Source organism: Copadichromis virginalis, linkage group LG13 (assembly GCF_057382275.1).
Source record: "Copadichromis virginalis isolate Kocher_CV1m ecotype Utaka linkage group LG13, C_Virginalis_male_GT1.1, whole genome shotgun sequence".
Classification (NCBI taxonomy): Eukaryota; Metazoa; Chordata; class Actinopteri; order Cichliformes; family Cichlidae; genus Copadichromis; species Copadichromis virginalis.
The window spans coordinates 13,004,983-13,028,116 of record NC_140630.1 but is presented as its reverse complement, the minus strand read 5'-3'; the positions used below and the strand labels follow the sequence as shown (position 1 = coordinate 13,028,116).

The 23,134-nt window shown below is 45.0% G+C and overlaps 1 protein-coding gene across 1 annotated transcript; it reads right to left on the bottom strand.

Moving 5' to 3' along the window:
* Positions 1-4,783: 4,783 nt before the first annotated feature.
* On the bottom strand, positions 4,784-13,285 carry sparcl2 (SPARC-like 2). The gene is made up of 10 exons (XM_085476712.1): positions 13,068-13,285; positions 12,879-12,957; positions 12,407-12,483; positions 11,763-11,835; positions 11,303-11,414; positions 10,988-11,106; positions 10,752-10,906; positions 6,973-7,085; positions 5,832-5,926; positions 4,784-5,096 (listed from the first exon to the last, which is right to left on the bottom strand). Exons 1-10 carry the CDS (start codon positions 13,086-13,088, stop codon positions 5,041-5,043), a joined length of 900 nt encoding a protein of 299 aa, XP_085332838.1. The 5' UTR covers positions 13,089-13,285; the 3' UTR covers positions 4,784-5,040.
* Positions 13,286-23,134: the final 9,849 nt, after the last annotated feature.

Below are 23,134 nucleotides of genomic sequence, written 5' to 3'. Positions count from 1 at the left end.
CGCTGAATGGGGGTGGTGATGAGAAGAGAGAGAGAGAGAGAGAGAGAGAGAGAGAGAGAGAGAGAGAGAGAGAATGTGTTGTCAAGAGCAGCGTCAGGGAATAGGGAGGTGATGTAAAAGTTAAGTGCATTCACAATACATGCCAGTCTCTGGCTGGTCTGATAACATCTGCATTAGGAGATGATTTCAGACAGCATGTTAGAGGTTACACTGTCTTTGTGCCCTTATCGCTTGTTCAGTCAGGTGGTTAGTCTGCCTCTAAATGAACATATTTAAACAGGAGAGCAGCTTATCAGTCCCTTAATAGATTTATGCAAATATTTAGTGTGCATGTTTATATCAAATGTTAAATAAAAAAGTGAAAAGGGACTTTGGATTGCAAATAAAATCATTTCAGCACTTTCTGCCATATTTTCATTATTTAAAGAGCTGCAGTAGCTCTTGGTTCATTGGTTGAATTACTTTACGATATCCTTTGTTATGCTGTACTACTCAGAGATAAGGTTTTAAACTTTATTTTCATATTTATTTTGTGGAGTTTCATTAAATTTTAGAATTCTAATAGGCTTCAGATTCCAAAAACTGATTTTAATGTGACATTTTCTTATAATTAAAGGAAATGATCAGATTAAAGGACACATCAAACCACAGAATATATACCAAAAAATGCCTAATTTGGTTGCTAATTGTTATTATATACCTATCTGAAACGATTCAACCTCCAAGTTTGAAAAATGAAGGTGAGGCTGGCTCCAGCAGTTAGCAAATCGCAGTGAAATTTCATGTTAAAATGGTCAATTTTATCGATATTTCTCTCTGTAGCTATTTTTTCCCTAACAAGCAACTACACTGTCAGCGATTTGTTTTTAACCTGGCCGGTTTAAACTTTATGGAACTTAAGATTGTTATTGCTATTATTCTTGTTGCTAGTTTAAATGGCAGGTAGCTGCAGCCAGTTTCTGTCTGCTGGTAACTTAAATGGACGTCTAAATCAAGCTTGTGTTTTTAGTGCCTTGCAAAACTATTAATGTAATTATCTGATGCTATTGCATGTCTGCATGAACATGAAAATGGGAAGCAGGCAAACTGCTGGCCTGATTCTCCTTGAAAAATTGCTCACCGGCACACAAATGAACAAATAAACACACCCTTTCTTGTTTTCTTTTCTTTTAAACTGCAAATTGATGCATTACTAATGAAGAAATATTTTATAGGCAGTAACTTGTCCATCCTTTTGCCCCATTTGGTACTCTTCCTACTTAGCTTCTGGCATCATATTTTCCCAGAAAGAAGAGGTGGATTGATACCAACTGAAACATTAATCAGTAAAAAGAAAGAAAGGAAAACGTTCCCATCAGTTCCCAGCTTTAAATAGCTGACATCAGTCATCTATTTGTACTTGTATTTTGACTGTTGGTCTCAGCACTTTCTTAGTTTGTTAGTTTCACAGTTGGTTTAACAGGTTCATCACTTTGCAATGGGTACATGCAGTAAACTCAAAGCCCAGACAGAGACATATTTATTCTGTAGGCTGTACGAGACAACCATATTGGAGGCTTCTTGTCCTCCACCCACAGGTCAAGTGCAGGTCTCAGTAGACTCAGTGGCTCTCCAACCCCACCCAGATTTCTTATCTCCACACAATGGCACCCTGGTCTCTCTGAGCTCTTTAATCAATATCATCAGAAAATAGAGAGAGCTGTGTGTTAACTCCCCTTTTTCCATTTTCTGATGGGGCCTTTTCTCACTCACTCACTATAGGTACTTCAGTGTAGGGCTATTGAGGTCGCTCTGAATGGGACCCACTCCACCCAGAGGGAATATTGTGTGACCACAGGCTAGAATCCGAGAGACCCGCTCTCTCCCTTCCTCCCTGTCTCCTTCTGCCTCTTTTTGCCTCCAACATCACTTCAAAGTGGAATAAAAAATGTGGCACATGAACACTATTAATAAATGTATCACTTCAGTGCCCACAACTGGTCTTCCTTTTTTTTTTTTTTTTAAGTAAGGACCCTTTGAGTGACTGGACTCTCTTTCAAAGGCACCAGTCTTTCTCTCTGTATCGTTCTCTATAAGCTGGCCCACTTTGCAGTTTTGAAAGTCGGCAATCTGGCAGAGCACGATATGGCGGCTTCTTTTGAAGGTTGGATGGTGATTAACCTTAGAGAGATTAATGAATGCATACCCTCCAACATTGTGTATGAGCTGTGTTCTAACAACTTTTATGCTGTTTTGGTGAAGAATTTGATTTGAGAATCATGCTGTAGTCTGTTTTCCTCAGACTATGGACATCTGTAGGACATCTGTCAGACCTGGAATGGATGAACAGGCTTGGGTGACACAAGCTCTCCCACACACACACACACACACACACACACACACACACACACACACACACACACACACACACATCCTCTCTCTGTTTCACTGCCATCATGACCGGCCTGAATTTTTCTTTTGATCCCTCCCACCCCCTTGTGTTGCCTTTTAATAATTTATCATGAAATCGTCACAGGACAAACTCCACTCGCAGAAAAAGAAACAGAAAGTGAGAATAAAAATTTCATTTGGCATAATTGCATGAAAAGAAACTGCAAAACTGGCCTTTTCATCTATTATTGATGTGTGCTTACAAGTCATGCATAATGCAGGGGGGACGTCTTTATGGCAGCCATGTATTAAATATCATGTTCTGGGGGTCGGGGGGTCTTGAGCTGCATGCTTTCAGTGCCAAAGTTAGTTGGTTTTGTAGCATTTGAATCCCATCCTGTTTGTTACAAGCTAAACTAAAAGGAAGAATTAGGGATTCAGAGTGTGAAGAGCGATAGAGAGAGATTGACAGGAGAGATGAGATGAAATGGGGGGACATGAGGGAGGGACAGAGGGTGTGCAAGCCGACAACGGGTTAACAGGAATCTTTATTTTTAACAACATGTCATCACCAGCCGCCCATCTGCTCCTATGCTGTCAGAGTCCCATGGGAGTGTGTGTAAATGTGTGTGCGAAAGACAAAAAGCAAAAGAGATGCAAGCAAGCCATCACAGATCAAATCACTGATCAGCATCCAAAGGAGGAGGAGGAGGAGAAGGATGAGGGTGAGAGGACATGGTTAGAGAGGTGGGTGGCTCACGGATATCTCTAATATCCAAATGAAGTGAGACAGGAGGGGCAAGGACAGTAGGAGTGGAGGTGGATGGTGTGTGTGTACCGCTGCGGTGGCTGGTGTGAGAAGAAGGTAAAGTAGGATTATGTGGGTCAATCTGCAACTGCCCTTTCTGTGTTTGGATGGGGGATGGAGGTGGAGATGGTGGTCCAGAGGTAATGAGAGGGAATCTATTAGCAGAGGAGGGGGTATGAAGACAAAGAAAGAACATTGGCGAGGAGGTGGAGGAGGTGTGCAGGCTATGCTGGACCTTCAGGGGTGGCCCCAGCAGCTCATATTATATGTTTCGTTTGGATAAAGAGACTCGTCCCTGGGGAAGAAGGGCGAGAATGAAGAGATGTTTACTGGTGGAAGCTGGGAACTATACTCATTTTTTTTGTTTCCACAAAGTGAACAGCCTGGACCAACAACTCACCGTTCCGCAGGTCACTCACAATTAGCAGATAGTTTCTCTTCTATTCAGCGCAGTTAATCTCTTTGCTTTTGTTCTTTCTTCATGCTTCTTCTCCTCCCAGTTCAGACTTGTTTTTCCGTCTATATGCCAAGGAAAACTGCATCCCTCCAGTGGTCCACTTCATTTAATCAAAAGTTTTGAGTGAAAAATCAGATGGAATGAAAACATCTTGTTTTGATATTTATGATGATACACTGTTACTTTTTGGAAAACATCTACTGCAAGCAGTCTTTAGTCCTCGTTTGCCCCATGTCTGCACTGAATCTGCATCTCATATTGGGTAGCGAAATCTCTCCGCCTTTCTTCATCTCCTTTTCAGTGTCTGTCTTTCTCCTCTTCATCCTTCAGGCATGGTAAATTTAAAGGCTAATTAGTCTAGAGAATCCAGTCATGTCAAAGAGCCCACCCTAGGCCACACATACACACGCACGCACGCACACACGCCCTCCTATTGATCTAGAAGCACCAACACATACATGTGCAACTTCTCACAGATTTGCACATAAAATAGTGACAAACAAACAAGATGCAACAAGAGTTTTAGAAGCAGCATGTATTATAAATGGTACACAGGCACAAAAAGTAAGCAAGCTTGCATTATGCAAGTTTTTTTGACCTTAGCAGAGGTCAAGTATTTCAAACATTCCGCATCATGCTCCAAGATGCTATTTACAGGGCTGGCTCCAAAGAAAATGTTTTGCATTTCCCCGTCTCCTCAGTTCCTCCTGCCTTCTCAGCCATCCCTCCCCCTCCCCTCACTCCCCGTTCTCAGTCTTTCCCTCATTTCTGATCCATTTTTTATGCATTACTCCATTACTCTCAACTCCCATTTACAGTGCATTACCTCCTCCCGTCTTTCGCAAACACACTTTGCGCTGCTCTCTCCTTTCTTCAGTCACTTTGCCTTCGCTCTCCTCCATTGAATTATGACACTTTTCGCTACTTCTACCTTTCACTCTTTTATTAACTCTTTGTCTCTTTTCTGGTCACGTCTTCCCCCACTAAGTGTTTCTTCTCCCCATGTTTTTTTTGCCATCTACTTTGACATTCTCTGCATATCACACTGTCTGTCTGTGACATCTTCCTTTTAATTGGTTATCCAAAGCATCCTGTGTAATTTGTCTCCGATACGTGTGTGTGTTTTTTAACAGTTTTACAGATGTCAGCAAATGTAATTAACAACAATATGATTAGCATTCAGCCTGTCTAGACCTTTAATTGTCCCCTTTGAGCACACATAAAAACCCACGGGCACCCAGCAGACCATCAGATTTCACGACACCATAAATCACATGTCAGAAGAGGTAAAATCAATGACTAAGTCAGCGTGTGTAGCGATGTCATCCTTTAATATCAGCTTTAAAATCAAGTAACTGTCATGATATGACCTGCAAGTTCCTAACAGCACAAAGAATTAGACGTGTCAGAGGTAGTTCCTTTTGATTGTAGGACACAACTTCAGAGAACCCATTCTCATTGCTGTGGGTAAAACAAAAATTAAGAATTTAGGTTTTGAAATAGCAGTGATGCAGACAAATAAACCCCCTGCAGACAACTGGCTGTTTTGACAGGAAAAAAGGATAAAATATTTAAAAGAAAATAGCTCTGAAATAATCTGTGGTTTATAGAAAATGTGAGAACTGCAGCTGGTAAAGAATGAACCTAAAACTGCCATGCTAGCATTTAAATGCTTTAAACTATATCCACAGATTTATTGTGATCTGACTCTTCTAAAAAAATCTGCACACTGTATACTATTTTTCCTAATTAAAATTCTTCAAATTCAGACATTTAAATTCAAGAAAAAAAGTCTCATCTTAACATTTCAGATACAAAGAAGACACAATTAAACCTCAATCATTTAATCTGTCTTATTACTACTCTTGTCCCTCCTCCAGCTGTGGTGGGAGTGATATTTCTCTCCTGTGCATGTATTTTGACCATGTTTCAGGCAGTCCACCAGCTTTATGGAAAGGCTTCATGAAAAGCACAATAGTCATAATTTAGATGTAATTTTAGATAAAAACTGGAAGCAGGCTGTCTAGAATAATTATGGAGCATCTTTGCTCTTCATCAACAGCATAAAATAGAGTTTGCAGATTTTAACTTGGACTTTTGATTACAGATATAGAAATTTAATCTGTAGTCTAATTAAACCGCTGTGTGTGACTATGAAGAATTACAGCAAAATGTAGGTAAGAACTTGTTACTGACACATTAATTGATAGAACCAGGCCTCAGAACGATCCACCAAACATGCTGTCCACTCATTGAGGGTCACCTTCCTGTTCCTGTTACGATCACATGACCTGCAAACATAGCGCAGAAGAAAACAGATGATTTACAGAAACACATCCTATATTCAGTCACATCCACAAGGATACAGAGATGTAGTTTATAGTTTAAATATCTATAGGTGTACAAAGGAACTGCACTGGGGCTCTTCAGCAGCCATTGTCTTTCAGTTCACAGTGCAGCGTTATCTCTGAAGGGTACTCCTTCAATTTGTGTTAATCCATGGGCAGCGGGAGGCACAGTTGGTAATAAACATTATCATTGCTGGGAATGGCTTGACATTGACACAGCCAGCCCTGCTCCCACAAAACTTGTCATTGCAGACTGGCAGAGAAAAGGGGGGTTGGGTGGGAGTACGGATGGGAGAAGAAAAAGGAGATGGAAGGAAGTAAGAATGAGGGAAGAGTGAAAATGAATAACTGGCTGACAGAAAGGGAGGCTGAGGATAAACGCATTTGTATCAGAGATGAGAGAAAAACAGGAAGCACAGATAAGAAGAGGAAATACTTTGGCATGGAGGAGGAGTATGATAATGGAGAGATGGTGTGGTCATGAGATCGAAAGGGAGGAGGATACAGGATTGGCATGGAAATGAATGGATAGATGGCACGCAGAGAGAACAGCATGGTGGGAGGTGCAGCTTGGTCAGAGCGGGGGCGAATTGCATCTCGGTGTCACATTTTTAACCCTCTGTATTTCTGTAATTAGCCAAACAATAGCATATTGCAAAAGACAGAAGATTTCAATTAGGCCAACAAACCTCTTGTGTCACATGAGGTGATGAAATATGGACATAGGAAATAGCAATGGTCTTGAGTAAGATTTCATCAACTCATTAAAATGGCCATATTTAAAATTGTGATACTTATCAAATTGGCCAGATGTTTCACTATCATCTGCTCGCTTCTAGTACATGCATGTAACACACAACTTGTGAGATTGCTATAGTGGGATGTTAACCCCCCCCCAAATAAACTGCCCAATATTTAATTTATTTAAATATCAGACAAGAAAGTTAATCATTATGTGATGCAGCAAGGCCGTTGAAGGCAGGACTGACTGAAAAAATGGTGTAGCACAGTGCTCCAAAGGCATCCTCTTATAATGCAGCTTCTTCAGGTCCCTGCGGCTCAACTTGCCATCTTTATTCCTGTCCAACAGGGTAAATCTTTTCTAAAGAGGGAGAGAGAGAAAGCACACTACTCAACTCAATACTTGTGTTTTCTGTTTCTTTATGTCATATCACATAAATACAATAAATGTGTGATGTTAACTAGGAGATTCAGCCGACCACAATGGTGGTTTTGGTCAAGGACTGTATAAAAAGATGGACAGAGTCATTGTGACATCACACACTAGTTAGTGAAGGTAGTTCGAAAGTTAGAAAGAAGGTACTTTTACATTGCCTTTTACTTTTCAAACCCTAACGTCCCACGCATCTATGATTCATGCTCCGAAAACATAAAAGAAACAAAAAGAAACAAATTAATCAATCAATAAACCCATGAAACTCTGTAATTTAACAGAATTTTCCTGTTATTTTAAATACATGAAATGACATGAAAATTCTAGTGAAATAAAATAAAATAAAATGAAAGGTGATTTAACATGCTGAACAAAAATAACAGGAAAAATGTGTAAAAATCGTAAAAATTTTAATTTAAAAAAAAATGTGTAAGGGCATAAAAAGACTGCAAAAATACAGCCCAAAATTTAAAATAATTTCACAGTGTTTATTTAATAGATTAAACTTTTAAACTTTTAAAACCTAGTTTAATAGTGTAACATATCTAAATATGAGATAACAGAAGTGATACTAAATGGCAGTAACAAAACTATAGTTTCTTTAATTTTACATAGATTTGTTTATTAAATAACATGTTTGTTGTGGATTTACTGCAGTTTTCACCACAGAAATTCTCATTAAAGTCTCATAAAAATACGGAAATTTTTCTAATTTTAATTACAGAAATTATATATATATATATATATATATATATATATATATATATATATATATATATATATATATATATATATATACACATATATACACATATATACAATATAAAAGGAATTGGCAAGAATACCAGAGGCGCAAAACACCAGCTACTGGTAGACAGAACAATCAGCCGAGACTGCAAGACCAGACTGACCAACCTGTGCACTGCCTGGATTGATTACAAGAAGGCCTATGGAACTCAATGGGGATGTGGCGTACAACACTAGAGGCCAACTCCAAGCCCATAGCACAAGTCACCATCAAGTGCGGGATCTACCAAGGAGATGCTCTGTCCCCACTGCTGTTCTGCATAGGCCTGAACCCCCTCAGTGAGATCATTAACAAGACTGGCTACGGATACCGACTACGGAACGGAGCAGTTGTCAGCCACCTCCTGTACATGGATGACATCAAGCTGTATGCCAAGAGTGAATGAGACATCGATTCACTGATCCACACTACCAGGCTATACAGCAATGACATTGGAATGTCGTTCGGACTGGAGAAGTGTAGTCGGATGGTAACAAAGAGAGGGAAGGTAGTCAGAACTGAGGGGATTGAACTACCAGAAGGCAACATTGCAGACATAGAGGACAGTTACAAGTACTTGGGGATCCCGCAGGCAAATGGGAACCATGAAGAGGCCGCTAGAAAAGCTGCAACCACCAAGTACCTGCAGAGGGTCAGGCAAGTCCTGAGGAGTCAGCTGAATGGTAAGAACAAGATCCGGGCCATCAACACGTACGCCCTGCCCGTGATCAGGTACCCTGCTGGGGTAATAGGCTGGCCAAAGGAGGAGATAGAAGCCACTGACATAAAGACAAGAAAGCTCCTTACCATGCATGGAGGGTTTCACCCCAAGTCCAGCACCCTGAGGCTGTACGCTAAGCGGAAGGAGGGGGGCCGGGGACTGGTGAGTGTCAGCACCACAGTCCAGGATGAGACAACGAACATCCAAGAATACATTGGGAAGATGGCCCCAACTGACCGAGTGCTCAGTGAATACCTCAGGCAGCAGAAACCCAAGAAAGAGGAGGGAGACGAGGAACCATCATGGAAGGACAGGCCCCTGCACGGTATGTACCACCGGCAGATAGAGGAGGTGGCTGATATCCAGAAATCCTACCAGTGGCTGGACAAAGCTGGACTGAAAGACAGCACAGAGGCACTAATCATGGCAGCACAAGAACAAGCTCTGAGCACAAGATCCATAGAGGCTGGGGTCTATCACACCAGGCAAGACCCCAGGTGCAGGCTGTGTAAAGATGCCCCAGAGACAATCCAGCACATAACAGCAGGGTGCAAGATGCTAGCAGGCAAGGCATACATGGAACGCCATAACCAAGTGGCCGGCATAGTGTACAGGAACATCTGTGCCGAGTATAACCTGGAAGTCCCGAGGTCAAAATGGGAGATGCCCCCAAGGGTGGTGGAGAATGACCGAGCTAAGATCCTGTGGGACTTCCAGATACAGACGGACAAAATGGTGGTGGCTAACCAACCGGACATAGTGGTGGTAGACAAACAGAAGAAGACGGCCGTAGTGATCGATGTAGCGGTTCCGAATGACAGCAATATCAGGAAGAAGGAACACGAGAAGCTGGAGAAATACCAAGGGCTCAGAGAAGAGCTCGAGAGGATGTGGAGGGTGAAGGTAACGGTGGTCCCCGTGGTAATCGGAGCACTAGGTGCGGTGACTCCCAAGCTAGGCGAGTGGCTCCAGCAGATCCCGGGAATAACATCGGAGATCTCTGTCCAGAAGAGCGCAGTCCTGGGAACAGCTAAGATACTGCGCAGGACCCTCAAGCTCCCAGGCCTCTGGTAGAGGACCCGAGCTTGAAGGATAAACCGCCCGCAGGGGCGTGCTGGGTGTTTTTATATATATATATATATATATATAGTGGTGGTGAATTTCTGCATTTTATCGTATTTTTCTGGTGCCCCAGCTACCGGAATATTAACTTTTACAAAAACACATTATTTTATTTTTTAACATTTCATAGTGCCCACTGAAATACCTCAGCATCTATGAAATGGATTGTCATTCAAGATGATTCAAATGATTCCTCAACTTTTCATCTATTGCTTTTGTTTATATAAAAGACCTGTTGTCTTTCTCCCATCAGACTGTTAGCATGCTACCAAGCTAAACAGGAAATGGAAACACGGTAAATGCTTCACCTGTTCACTCGCACTGTTGCTATTACAGTATTACAGTAGGCTGCAGTTCTATTTCTCTCATGCTAGAATCAGCATCCATAATGCTGGAATTTTATGATGTAACACTATCCCAAAACACTCTACATCTGTTTTTGTATCATAGAAATAATGCAGTGAGCTTTCACTTAATTCATTTGAGGCCAGGAGGTCAAGAGAATGCACAGAGGATATTAAGTTATCCCCCTATTCACCATGTTATTGAATAATTTAGTGAATATTGACCAAATACTGTTTATACGTGGTGTCTTAAGAGCCCCTGTCCCAGTCTGTGGACAACCACACCACAAGCAACATAAGAACTTACCACTTACGGTAGGTTGTTAACATCGATCAGTCACTAGACCCATGGAGGGCAGTTTGTATCTAGCACAAAGATGGTGTCTATCATGAAAAACAGCTTTATGTTCAGTGTTTGGTTACAGTGAAAGGGAAAATGATGCCTTTGAGTATTTGCCTTCTGGCTATAGTTTCTTTTCACTTTATGGAAATGATTTTATTTCCATCATCACTGGCTGAGGTCATCATAGATCATGAATTACGTTTACTACTTCACAGTTATCTTCTTATCCCTGTTAACCTGCTGAACAGGCTCACTTTAAGTGCGAAGTATGAGTTACTTGTGCCAGCTGTGTCCTCTGGGTGTGGCTCAGGCAGCTCTGGGGCGGGGCAGCAGGTGCGTAGGATTCCCCCATACGACTCAAGAGCAGAAACCAGTCCAGGAGACGATATGGAAACTGGCCTAACTCCTCCTCGGTGCATTTACCCTTGGGGACTGATCATAAGGCACATCAGAGCCAATTTGGAAGACTGTGATACACAGTGGAAACAGTCTGTAATGTCTAATGCTATTTACCCAGACAGGGTCCTGTGTGCGCGAGTCCGGTGCGGCGCCTCTTTCTGCAGGCATCTTTATGAAGCCAACACTCATTCTCATAGGTCTTTCCCACAACACTGCACACTGGTGCCCTCTGCCTGATTCCATGAGCGAGTGCCCACAGACAAAATTCACATGTGAGAATGTAGTGTACAATGTGCCAGATTACTGCTTTACCTTAACATGTCTTTCCAAAAGTTACATATATGTGTGAATCCCATATAAGTATAAACTTCCTGTAAGGACAAAATATTTTAAAGCCTGAAAATGATTAAAGAACCAAATGTTGTTTACCGAGGACAGGACTGAGGACAAACACACTTGGGGATGAGAATTCCGTTTTCTTGAACTACCTGGCACCAAGACCCCACTGGAGTACGGCATTTCAGCAGCTCACAAAGCTTTTCTGAAGCAGAAATAGAAAAACAACCTTGTGTCAGCTTAGTTTTTACTTTTACATCGACACTCACCAGCCATTTTATTAGTTTCAACTTGATATTACTAGGTTAGGACCCTATTTTGTCTTCAGAATTTCTGGCTATAGTTTCTTTATGTTAATATATGCTTAAGAGCGTTCATCGTGTTTATGTGTATCATGCATCCATGACAGTTCCTGCCAGTTCTGGATGGTGACTCGAATACTGACCAGGTATGTGAAAATTTTAATGTATTTTGATCACTTTCTAGTTCTGCACATTTAGAAAAAGAGGAATGTGCATGGGACTTGCATGCAGTCATGTGGCATTCCTCTTACCTGGTTTAACTCTGCCAATGTATGGTCTCAGGCTCTCTTCAGCTTGTCTCTGTTTGCGCTGGGCTCTGCCTCCCTGAAACACACACACAGTTTTCTAATAGACAAAAAAAAAAGCGGGCATTTATGTTTTATCTGCGGCCAAAATCATTAGTGGCAGCACTGAACTCTGGCATAAATTTCCCTTTCATTAAAACCCCCGGGCTCATTTTAAACTAATATTCTGTACCATTAGAAAAGTCAGCTTCTTGGCATCATTGTACTGTAAAGAGCACACATCATAAACCCAAAATAAAAATGGGCATCCGTTCAACATCAATCTGCTCTCACAGTGCACCTCAATTCCATACTGATATTTCCAAACTTTGTAGTCTCAGCCAGGTCCACATCTGCCCCTAAATTCTTCCCAGATCAAATGTGAAACAGGTGACCAAAATACTGGAGCCACATTCCATAACTCGGAAATTTTCTTTTTAACACCTGTGACAAAACAGACTTGATGAGTGGAACAGAAAAAAAAGTCAGGAGAACATAATTTCAAATATTTTTACTTTTCACTCATTAGTAATATTTACATTGACCCTTGACCCTTTTTTACGATTTTTTTTTGTGGAAAGCCGAAATTAGGCAGATTAAGTTAAACATACCTTTACTGTTTGAACACCCAGGAGCAGAAACAAGCTACAAATGATGTTCAACTTCATGGTTGAGCCACCCAGTGGGGCTGTAAGAGGAAAATGACGAATCGACATATTTTATGTTTCCAGTATCTTCCTTTACATTTCCTCATATTGAGTTAAAATCGAATAAAGATAAATGTTGCAGAAAATGATCAGTTTACCCAGAACCCAGAACAGCTAATCAGTGCATTTGAATCTAATTGTTCTTTCTGCTGTGCTGTAATTTACTGACTTTTACCCTGTTTCCAGTCATTCTCATAATGTAGCGGGAAACAATGCAGCTCATTGAGTTTTAAGCACCAAAGAAAATGATTTTCCATCAGAGAGGAAGCAGAGGGTTGAATTACACTGAGAGAACATTCAGCTTTCAGTTGAGGAAGTTATTGCAGAATAGCAAGTCATTTTCTATCCCCTGACTGCTTGAGGAAAAACATCTTACCAGGGCCTCTGTCACTCCTTCCTTCTGTTGTTATTCCCTTGTTAGCGTTCTCCTTCGTTTCCTTGTTCTGTCTCCTCCGCTGAGGGTGAATATTTTTGCAGCTGGCTTTAACAGACTTTATGTTTTCTTTTATTTGATTGAATATCTTTTCTTTGCATTCGCCCCTTTTTCAGCTCCCCTTCTCCTTACCTCTCTGAGTCTCTTTCGCATCAGCCCGCTTTTGATTGCAGTGAAGTGAACAGGTATCTGAAGTCAGTATTCGTTTAAGACCATGTGCACTTGAATGTTTTCGTAAAGAAGATCTGAGAGAGAGAGAATTTAGGAAGGTGGAGTAGTTTTCATGGAAGCTGGCACTGGACCACATGATGATTTACAAGCCAGGGAGACCATATGGTCACACTATTGTCTCAAGCTGAAATTTCCCTTTGTGTTTCAGACACACACGCTCACACACACCCAAAGAGAAAAGAGAGAGAGAGTATATGCAGAAGAAGAATAACTTTAAAAATATGACCGGTCAAACGCAATAACATAGCAAAGGCTGCTCTCTAGTGGTTAGAAAGGAAAACAACAATTTCATTATGTGACTACCACTAAAAATATACAAGGCTAATGTATGATGATTTATAAGCATTTTTGACACAAGTGTCCATAGTCTGGTAAATTTGACGAGGGCACAGGGGTTTATTCCTTTCTGCAGCCACCTTTCTTGGAAAGCCACTCCTTACCAATACTTCACCAAAATGATTTTAAACAGGTTGTTCATTCGGGTTGAGAGCTAACTGTTGCAGTCCAACAAAATATATATGCCGCGACTTCTGCTTTTACTAAGCTTGTAAACTAGCCGCTTTGTCGACAATGTCAGAAACTTTACTTACTGTTTACTGTTGAGCTGTCAGTGAGTGCTGGTTGTTTACTGGACTGCCTTTTATTTAAAAAAGGTATGCAGATGACAGCATTATCTGCTGGATAATAAACAGTGAGTTAGTTCATAGAGGGAGGAACTCAACAATCGGCAGTATGGTGCACAGAGAAGAACTGAGTGGTCAAGATCAAGAGAACTAGGTGCTGATATCTGGTTTAAGAAAAGCTGATAGAAGACACACAGGTCTGTTTACACCAGTAAAGAAAAAGCTTGAAGTCAATGACTGGAAAGCGAATTAAACCCACCCAGCAGACAACTGGCACCAATTACCAAGCCTGAAGTTAAGTCTCTGTTCACAGCCCATAAAATGTAAGTTAAGTTAATGAGATTTTTTTTTTTGTTCTTGTTTTTTAAATTAACTGGCCACTTTAGCAGGTTAACTGCTTGTTAACAAAATATCTTATAACCCAATCATATGACATCCTGTTGAAATTCAAAATGAGCATCAGAATGAGGAGGCAAGTTAATTTAAGTGACTTTGAATGTGAAACTGCTGATCTGGTCGGGCCACTCTGAAGGGTCTCAATTTCTGCTGCAACATTTTGATAGTAGTGTCTAGAGATGGCACGATACCACTTTTTTATGTCCGATACCGATACCGATATCATAAATTTGGATATCTGCCGATACCGATATGAATCCGATATAGTGTTTTTTAATCAACAAAACTGTTTTTTAAATATCTTGCTGCATTTTGTATAAGTTCATACTCAAGTTTAAAACAACAACTACACTAAAGCTATTCTGTTATACCTGTATGCAAAAAAAAATATTTCATAGTTCAGCAATACTGATCAATCTAATAAACTTAAACCTACACCATCCTCCCTATTCTGGTATTTTAAAGAGTACTTAGCATAAATATTAAGCAACCTAACTAATAGGGTTCCAACTCCCAGCAACAACAAAAATAAATAAATAAAAAATAGGGAACCACCCCTCACGCTCCACCTCATGATGCTTAATCGACGTAATCAACCTTAATTTGATGCAGTGTGAAAAAAAATGCACAGAAATCAATTATTTTTCAAGAAATATTAAATAGATTCAACATCTTTCTTCAACAAAATTGCAGACTGCACAGATGGTACCTTCCCAAAGGGAAAAAGTACTATAGCTTACTAGGGTATATATTGTAATGACCTGGCTGGGGTTGTTAGCCAGGTGCATTCTGGGTATTGTGTTGTCTCTGTGTTTTCTATCGTTCTACTAGTTCATATGTGTTGATTTGCATGTTGTGTTAGTGTTATGTTAATGTAAGCCACAGTGAAGTTGATGTGTGTTCTGTGGAGGGGGGTGAATTGGTATAGTTGGCTGACACCGCGACTCTATGTGGTGGGAGCGTGATAGGGGTTCGGTGTCAGCAGTGTTACGTTGTGTGAAAAATACGGCAAATAAATGACTGGTGTGAACCACTACTGCCTCCTGCTGGATCATTTGGGGATTATCAGTCTGCTGCTGAGACGCTCGGGGTCGTGCGGTGTATGAGGCACGAGCGCTCTCCACTCGCTGTGAAGTGTAGCGATAGCCGCTAGCGCCCCGCTAGCCGTTAGCTAGTGAGCAGTTTAGCCAGTTTAGCTCCACTAACCCACGGTTGCTACAATTGGTGTCAGAAGTGGGATTCATGAGTGTCTAGCAGACACTATGGAGCCGACCATAGGCGAATTAGAGCGCGTAATCAGAGACAACAGCTCGCTTCTGGAAAGCATGGCTGCCGAGACCCAGCGGAGAAGACCCGAGCTGGGGCGGCCAGAGGGCCACAGCGTGCCCCGGAACAGCCACCCCCTGCTCTCCCTGCGACGGGAGGGGATTCCTGGGGCCGCACCACAGCTTCCTGGCAGGACGGCTGCTAAGCTACAGCACTACACTGGGGCGACGCAGCTGGAGCCGTATCTGGCCCAAGTCACGCTGGCTGCCACTCACAACGGGTGGGGTCAAGAAGAGACTGCCACCCACCTGGCGCTTGCACTGGAGGGCCCAGCGCTCCAGGTTCTGCTGGACCTGCCCCCAGAGGAGCAGCGCGACCTCCGGGCCTTGACCACGGCGCTCGGCAGACGGTTTGGACAGAGACCACCAGCCGAACAGAGCAGGGAGGAGCTGGCTTGCCGACGCCGACGCGAAGGAGAGAGCCTGGGGTCCTTTGCTGCGGATGTCCGCCTCTATGCCCGACGGGGCTACCCGACATTCCCAGGAGCGGCACGAGAGGAGCTGGGTCTCCACGCCTTCCTGAGGGGCCTCACACCGGAGAGGCTGCGACAGCATGTCCGGCTGTCATCCCCCCGAGACCTGGAGGAGGCACTGAGGGAGGCTGAGCGGGCTGAGGAGGTGCTGCGGGGCGAGCCAGGGACCCGACGATCGGCCAGGATGGTCGAGCGAGAGATGAACGCGTCCCAGTCGGATGAGGAGGAGGAGGCCAGACGAGCCCAATCAGAGGCAGTTCCACGTCGGAGGCGCCGGACGGACTGCTGTTATCGGTGCGGGGAACCTGGTCACCTCGCCCGGAACTGTCCCGCACCTAGTCCTCGGAGCCGAGTGACATCACCGACGGGAAACGGCCACGGGGTGGGACAGTGAGGGAACCCCCATCCCAATCGTTAAACCCTCTCCATGACACTCATCCCGTGGTGGGCCGCTGTGGGTCCACCCGTGGACTGTACCTGGACTGTATAGTTGATGGACGGTCTTGCCGGGCCCTGGTAGACACGGGGTCCACCATCTGCTTGCTGCGAAGGGGGGTGCTCCCGGAGACGGGTGGCTCATTGCCAAAAGACTGGACCCCTACTCACACAGCGTTGTACACTGTCACAGGAGAAAAGACCGTGATGCCGGGGAAAAAGACTCTGCAGGTGGTGGTGGGAACGAACAGTGTGAACCATGAGTTCTGGCTTGCCGACATAACGGACGAGTGCATTGTTGGACTGGACTTGCTGGCCCACTGGGGGGCACGGGTCGATGTACCGGGAGTTGCCATCCACCTTGGTGCTGAGACCGTGCAGCTTCAAGTGGGCCGCGGTAGCCAGGGACAGACCCCCACCCCACCAGCACCCCCAAAGCCCTTACGCCCCGCAGCTCCATGCCACAGCCAGGGGCCGAGGGCGGCAAGGGTGCGGAAGAGGACCCAGGGGGTGGACGTAAGCAGGGCCAACATCCCGCAGCCAGAGTCGCCGCCTAGCTCGGCAGTCTCCCCGTCACCTGAGACTGTCGCGGCAGTAGAGGAGCTTGGGCGGCGAAGTGGGGTGCACCTCAGTGCGACACAGCAGCAGCAGTTGCAGAGCCTCTTGGCAGAGTTTATGGACACTTTCGCCGCCAGGGAAGAGGACTGCACAAGGACGGGCCTGGTGCAACACACTATAGACACTGGAGCAGCTGCTCCAATCCGGCTGCGGCCCCACCGCCTACCCCTCGCCAAACGCCAAGCTGCCGAGGGACTGATAAAAGAGATGGCAGCTAATGGCGTCATTGAACCCTCGGATAGTCCATGGGCCGCACCTATGGTTATGGTGCGGAAGAAAACAGGGGGGTGGCGCCCTTGTGTGGACTACAGGCGTCTGAACGCGGTCACCCGCAAGGACTCTTACCCGTTACCTCGCATCGATGACGCACTGGATTACATCGCTGGGTCCAGTTGGTTCAGCTCGCTAGACCTCCGCAGTGGGTACTGGCAGGTGGAGCTCGCTGCCGAGGCGCGGCCCAAGACTGCATTCACCATAGGGCAAGGACTGTGGCAGTTTAAGGTGATGCCTTTTGGACTATGCAATGCACCAGCCACGTTCGAAAGGTTAATGGAAAGGGTCCTCAAAGACATTCCCCGTGCCCGCTGCGTGGTCTATTTGGATGACTTGCTGACTCATGCTAAGGACTTTGAACAGGCCGTGGCCAACCTACGAGAGGTTCTGACTGCCATCCGCGGGGCCGGACTAAAGCTGAACCCGGCCAAGTGCAACCTTCTTGCTCGCCAGGTGAAGTTCCTGGGACATGTGGTGAGCGAACAGGGGGTGGCTACTGACCCCGAGAAGGTGGTTGCTGTGGGGGACTGGCCTACCCCATCGAACGTCGCCGAGCTACGAAGCTTCCTGGGGCTGGCCTCCTATTACAGGAGGTTTGTAAAAGACTTTGCCACCGTCGCTAGCCCCTTGCATCAGTTGACAAACAAGGGTCAGCGGTTTGGTTGGACGGAGGGCTGTGCAACGGCTTTCGAGCAGCTGAAAACTGCCCTTGTGAGTGCCCTGGTCTTGGCGTATCCTGACCCCAGCCAGCCTTTCATTTTGGACACCGACGCCAGCAACGTGGGGGTCGGAGCGGTGCTCTCCCAGAGGGGAGAGGCTGAGGAGCGAGTGGTGGCATACTACAGCTGCAGCCTCAGCCGGGCCGAGAGGAATTACTGTGTTACCCGGCGTGAGCTGTTGGCTGTGGTCCTGGCGGTTCGTCACTTCCGACCTTACCTCCTGGGCACTAAGTTCCTGCTCAGGACAGACCACGCCAGCCTAACCTGGATGCTGAACTTTCGCCAGCCAGAGGGTCAGGTGGCCCGGTGGCTGGAAATACTACAAGAGTACGACTTTGAGGCCCAGCACCGACCAGGGCGGCAACACGCCAACGCTGACGCCCTGTCCAGGCGCCCCTGTTCTGCGGATGAGTGCCGGTACTGCAGGCGCATGGAGGAGCTGGACCGGGGTCCGACATCGGCAGCAGCAGAACCTGAGGGTGTGGGTGAAGGGCAGGAACCTTTCACCGCGGCGGAGCTACAGCAGCACCAGGTGAGCGATCCAGCGCTGGAGATGGTGAGGGACTGGATGGAGGCAGGGACACGGCCAGACTGGTCCGCCGTGTCTTCCCAAGGGCCCGAGACAAAGTCGCTGTACTCCCAGTGGAACAGCCTGGAGCTCCATGGCGGTGTAATCTACCGGCGGTGGCGAGCGCCAGACGGGGGAGGCGACATACTCCAGCTCCTGGTTCCCCGGGCCTTGCGGCCTGAGGTCCTCCGCTGGGTCCATGGGGCTGCAGGTACTGGCCATTTTGGGAATGGCAAGACGTTGCGACGGCTGAGACGGCGGTTCTACTGGCCGGGGTGTCGTCAGGACGTGGAGATCCACGTCCACTGCTGTGACGACTGCACGGCGAAGAAAGGTCCCAGCCAGCGCTCCCATGCCCCATTGCAGCAATACCTAGTTGGGGCGCCAATGGAGCGGATTGGAGTGGATATCCTGGGTCCATTCCCTGTGACTGATGCCGGCAACCGGTATGTCCTGGTCGCGATGGATTATTTCTCAAAGTGGCCAGAGGCGTACGCGGTGCCGGACCAGAGTGCGGTGACGACGGCGCGGACTCTGGTGGATGAGATGTTCACGCGTTTTGGTGTACCGGAGGAGCTCCATAGCGACCAAGGGAGGAACTTTGAGAGCCAGGTGCTGGGAGAAGTGTGTCGGAGGCTGGGGGTGAGAAAAACGAGGACCACCCCCCTCCATCCTCAGAGCGATGGTCTGGTTGAGCGGTTCAACCGCACGTTGGCCACCCAGCTGGCCATCCTGACCAGCCAACATCAGAGGGACTGGGACCAACACCTGCCCCTTGTTTTGTGGGCATATCGAACAGCAGTGCAGGAGTCAAGTCAGTGTACTCCTGCGGCGTTGATGTTCGGAAGGGAGCTCCGGACCCCGGTGGACTTGGTGTTCGGAGCGCCCCCTGAGCCGGAGATTGCTGGTGGACCAGAGATGGACTACTTCCGGCGGCTCAGGGAGCGGTTGCACACGGTGCATCAACTGGCAAGACGGACATTGGAGGGAGCCGGGGCCCGCCAGAAACGGGCGTATGATACCCGTGCGCATGGTCCTATGCTGGGGGCCGGAGATCGGGTCTGGGTGTTCTGCCCCCAGAGGAAGCGGGGGCTGACCCCCAAGCTCATGAGCCACTGGCAAGGCCCGGGCGAAATCTTGGAGCAGCTGTCGGAGGTGGTCTTCAGAGTCCGGATGCCGGGGCGGGGAAGGCGGGTGGTGCTACACAAGGACCGGCTGGCGCCATACCATCCGCTTGCCCCCAACCCGCAGGCTGGTGTGCAGCCTGGGGACTCCTCGCCCCCTACGCCCGGCCCGGAGGGGGGCGCCATGGATTCCCAGTCGAGGCCGAAGCGTACTCGACGCCGGCCCGGACATTTGCTGGACTACATTGTGGACAGTTAAGGTTGTGGGGACACTAAACCTTTTTGGGAGGGGGCTGTGTAATGACCTGGCTGGGGTTGTTAGCCAGGTGCATTCTGGGTATTGTGTTGTCTCTGTGTTTTCTATCGTTCTACTAGTTCATATGTGTTGATTTGCATGTTGTGTTAGTGTTATGTTAATGTAAGCCACAGTGAAGTTGATGTGTGTTCTGTGGAGGGGGGTGAATTGGTATAGTTGGCTGACACCGCGACTCTATGTGGTGGGAGCGTGATAGGGGTTCGGTGTCAGCAGTGTTACGTTGTGTGAAAAATACGGCAAATAAATGACTGGTGTGAACCACTACTGCCTCCTGCTGGATCATTTGGGGATTATCAGTCTGCTGCTGAGACGCTCGGGGTCGTGCGGTGTATGAGGCACGAGCGCTCTCCACTCGCTGTGAAGTGTAGCGATAGCCGCTAGCGCCCCGCTAGCCGTTAGCTAGTGAGCAGTTTAGCCAGTTTAGCTCCACTAACCCACGGTTGCTACAATATATTAGACTTAATAGTCACTATATACAGTAATTGACTTCTATTCCTTTTACATCAAATTAAAACTTTGGGTGTCAGATAATTATTTATTAAAAGCTCGACATTTTAAATGAGAATAAGAAAGAAAAGTATGTCTTTGTGCCCCCTTTTCCCTGTTAATGCCCTATCGGCCCCCCTGGCTAAACTTTGCTAGATCCGCCCCTGCACAGTTACCAGCGTCAGCTACGTAGAAAAAGATCCTCGAGTAGAAAGTAATATTAAATACATTCTAACAACAGCTGATCAAGCTTAAACGTGCTGCTGTTGTTCAGCCGCTGGTTTCCTCTTTCTGGTGCAAAGTGGGCCAAAAACAAACTAGAGAGACGGACTCGCGACAGAAAAGCCGATCAGCTGATCGTTAAGCAGTTTCATGATTGAAGTAGCAGCAGGAGAGGCAGTCGCTCCATATATCGCTTGTTAAGCTTAACGCAGGAATGCTTTACATTCAGAGATGGACTTACACACTTGCTTTACTTCTCTCGGGATAACTTTGTCGGAGATGAAATGCTGGGTTGCTAGCGAAGCTCCAAAGGCTATCCAGACCACCACAGGTCCCGCATGCCACAGCCGCTCTATCACGTGATGCATACTGCTCCAACGTGCTAACGTTCTGAGGTGAGTTACGGCGTGTTGCAAGTTTTGTGAGGTGCTTTCGTGATATTTAATGGATCGATTACATTTTTTATTTTTCTCCGATATCCGATCCAGTAATTTAGGTCAGTATCGGACCGATACCGATACGTAATATCGGATCGGTCCATCTCTAGTAGTGTCCAGGATGTTGTTCAGGCTGCTGTTGGTGGTGTAATGATGTATGGCATTTTTTTCTTGGCACGCTTTAAGCCCCTTAAACACCACCACTACCTCAGTATTGTTGCTGACCACAGCACTGTGTTATGACCACAGTGCACTCATCTTTTGATGGCTGCTTGCAGCAGCTTACTGCGCCATGTCACAGAGCTCAAATCATCTCAAAGTGATTTCTTGAACACGAACATGTATTCACTGCACTCAAACGGCCTCCACAGTCTCCAGATCTCAATCCAAAAGAGCACATTTGAGATGCGATGAAACAGCAGATTCAGTTCATGTGCAGCCGACAAATCTGCAGGAAGTTTGTGATGCCGTCAGTACTAGCAAGGTAGACAAAGAGAGCCATTTTAACTTGCAGCAGCATTTTTTATTCAGATGAGGCTCTTTACATAAGTAAGACAGTGTTTTAATTGAACCAATAATTAATAAAGGTGTACACTGCTCTACTCTTGCACCCCAGAAAGATAGAACAAGTTAAAGATTTAAAACATATATCTGATGACTGATGTGTATATTATTATTGTGTTATTGCTGTTATTGTGTATATATTTATTTATATTTCTTCATACATTCTTATATAGTTCTATATTGTGTATTTTGTTGTACAGTTATTTTATTTTCAACTTTAATTTATATATTTTATCTTATTCTCCCAGTTAAATTTACCCTTCATTCTAATTTGTGTTGTACAGTTATTTCATTTTTAACCTTAATTTATATTTTATTCCTTCCTAGTTAAATTTACCCTTTTTAATTTTTCATATTTATTTCCTATCTTATTCATAGCCTTTTCCTTTTTTGTTTTCTTTAGGTCACGAGCAGTTGTCCAAGCATTTCACTACATATCGTACTGTGTATGACTGTGTACGTGACAAATAAAATTTGAATTTGAATTTGAATTTTATATCTACTTTTTAAAATAATCTTTGTAAATATCTCCAAAAATCACAGATCTTTTTTTTTTTTTTAAGCAAACAAATAAAACAACTACAAGCCATCTTTGCTAGTTGCTGTGCAACCGTTGATTTAAGGAGCAGATTCTTGAAATCTTTTAACATTCTTTTTTTTTTAAACTTCCCTTATCTTTGGGGTTGGAATGAAAAAGAGGCATAACTCATAAGATGTAAAACAAGCAATTTAATAACACATACTTTATTGTTCCTTGTGGGGAAATTACTCTTTGCATTTAACCCATTCACTCAGTGAAGCAGTGGGCAGCCACCAATCCAGCGCCTGGGGAGCAGGGACTGTAGGGACTGTACCTTGCTCAGGGGTACCTTAGAGTAGTCAGTGGATTCAAACCCCCAACCTTCCAATCATGGGGTGACCACTCTACCTACTGAGCTATCGCTGCCTACTAATGCTGGATTTCATTCACTTTCATGCTCATGTTACATAAAATCCTTCCTTTGTTTCTATTCACTTCATCTGGATTTGTAAACCTGATGTATCCTTTAATCTGTTTTAGAGCCATTGTTTTTCATTGTTTTTGCCACTTGACAGAATATTACTTTAAGAATTATTCATATACATATTTTTAATGGCTGACATGAATAAAGCAAAAACTATAAAACAAAATAATAATCTTTTTGTTTTGAATGCTTTTAATGGATAAGTGATATGAAAAATACAGAACTGCGGTGAAATGGGGGTGTTTCAATTCAATTCAATTCAGTTTTGTTTATACAGGGCCAAATCACAACATCAGTTGCCTCAAGGTGCTTTATATTGTAAGGTAGACCCTACGATAATACATACAGAGAAAAACCCAACGATCATATGGCCTCCTATGAGCAA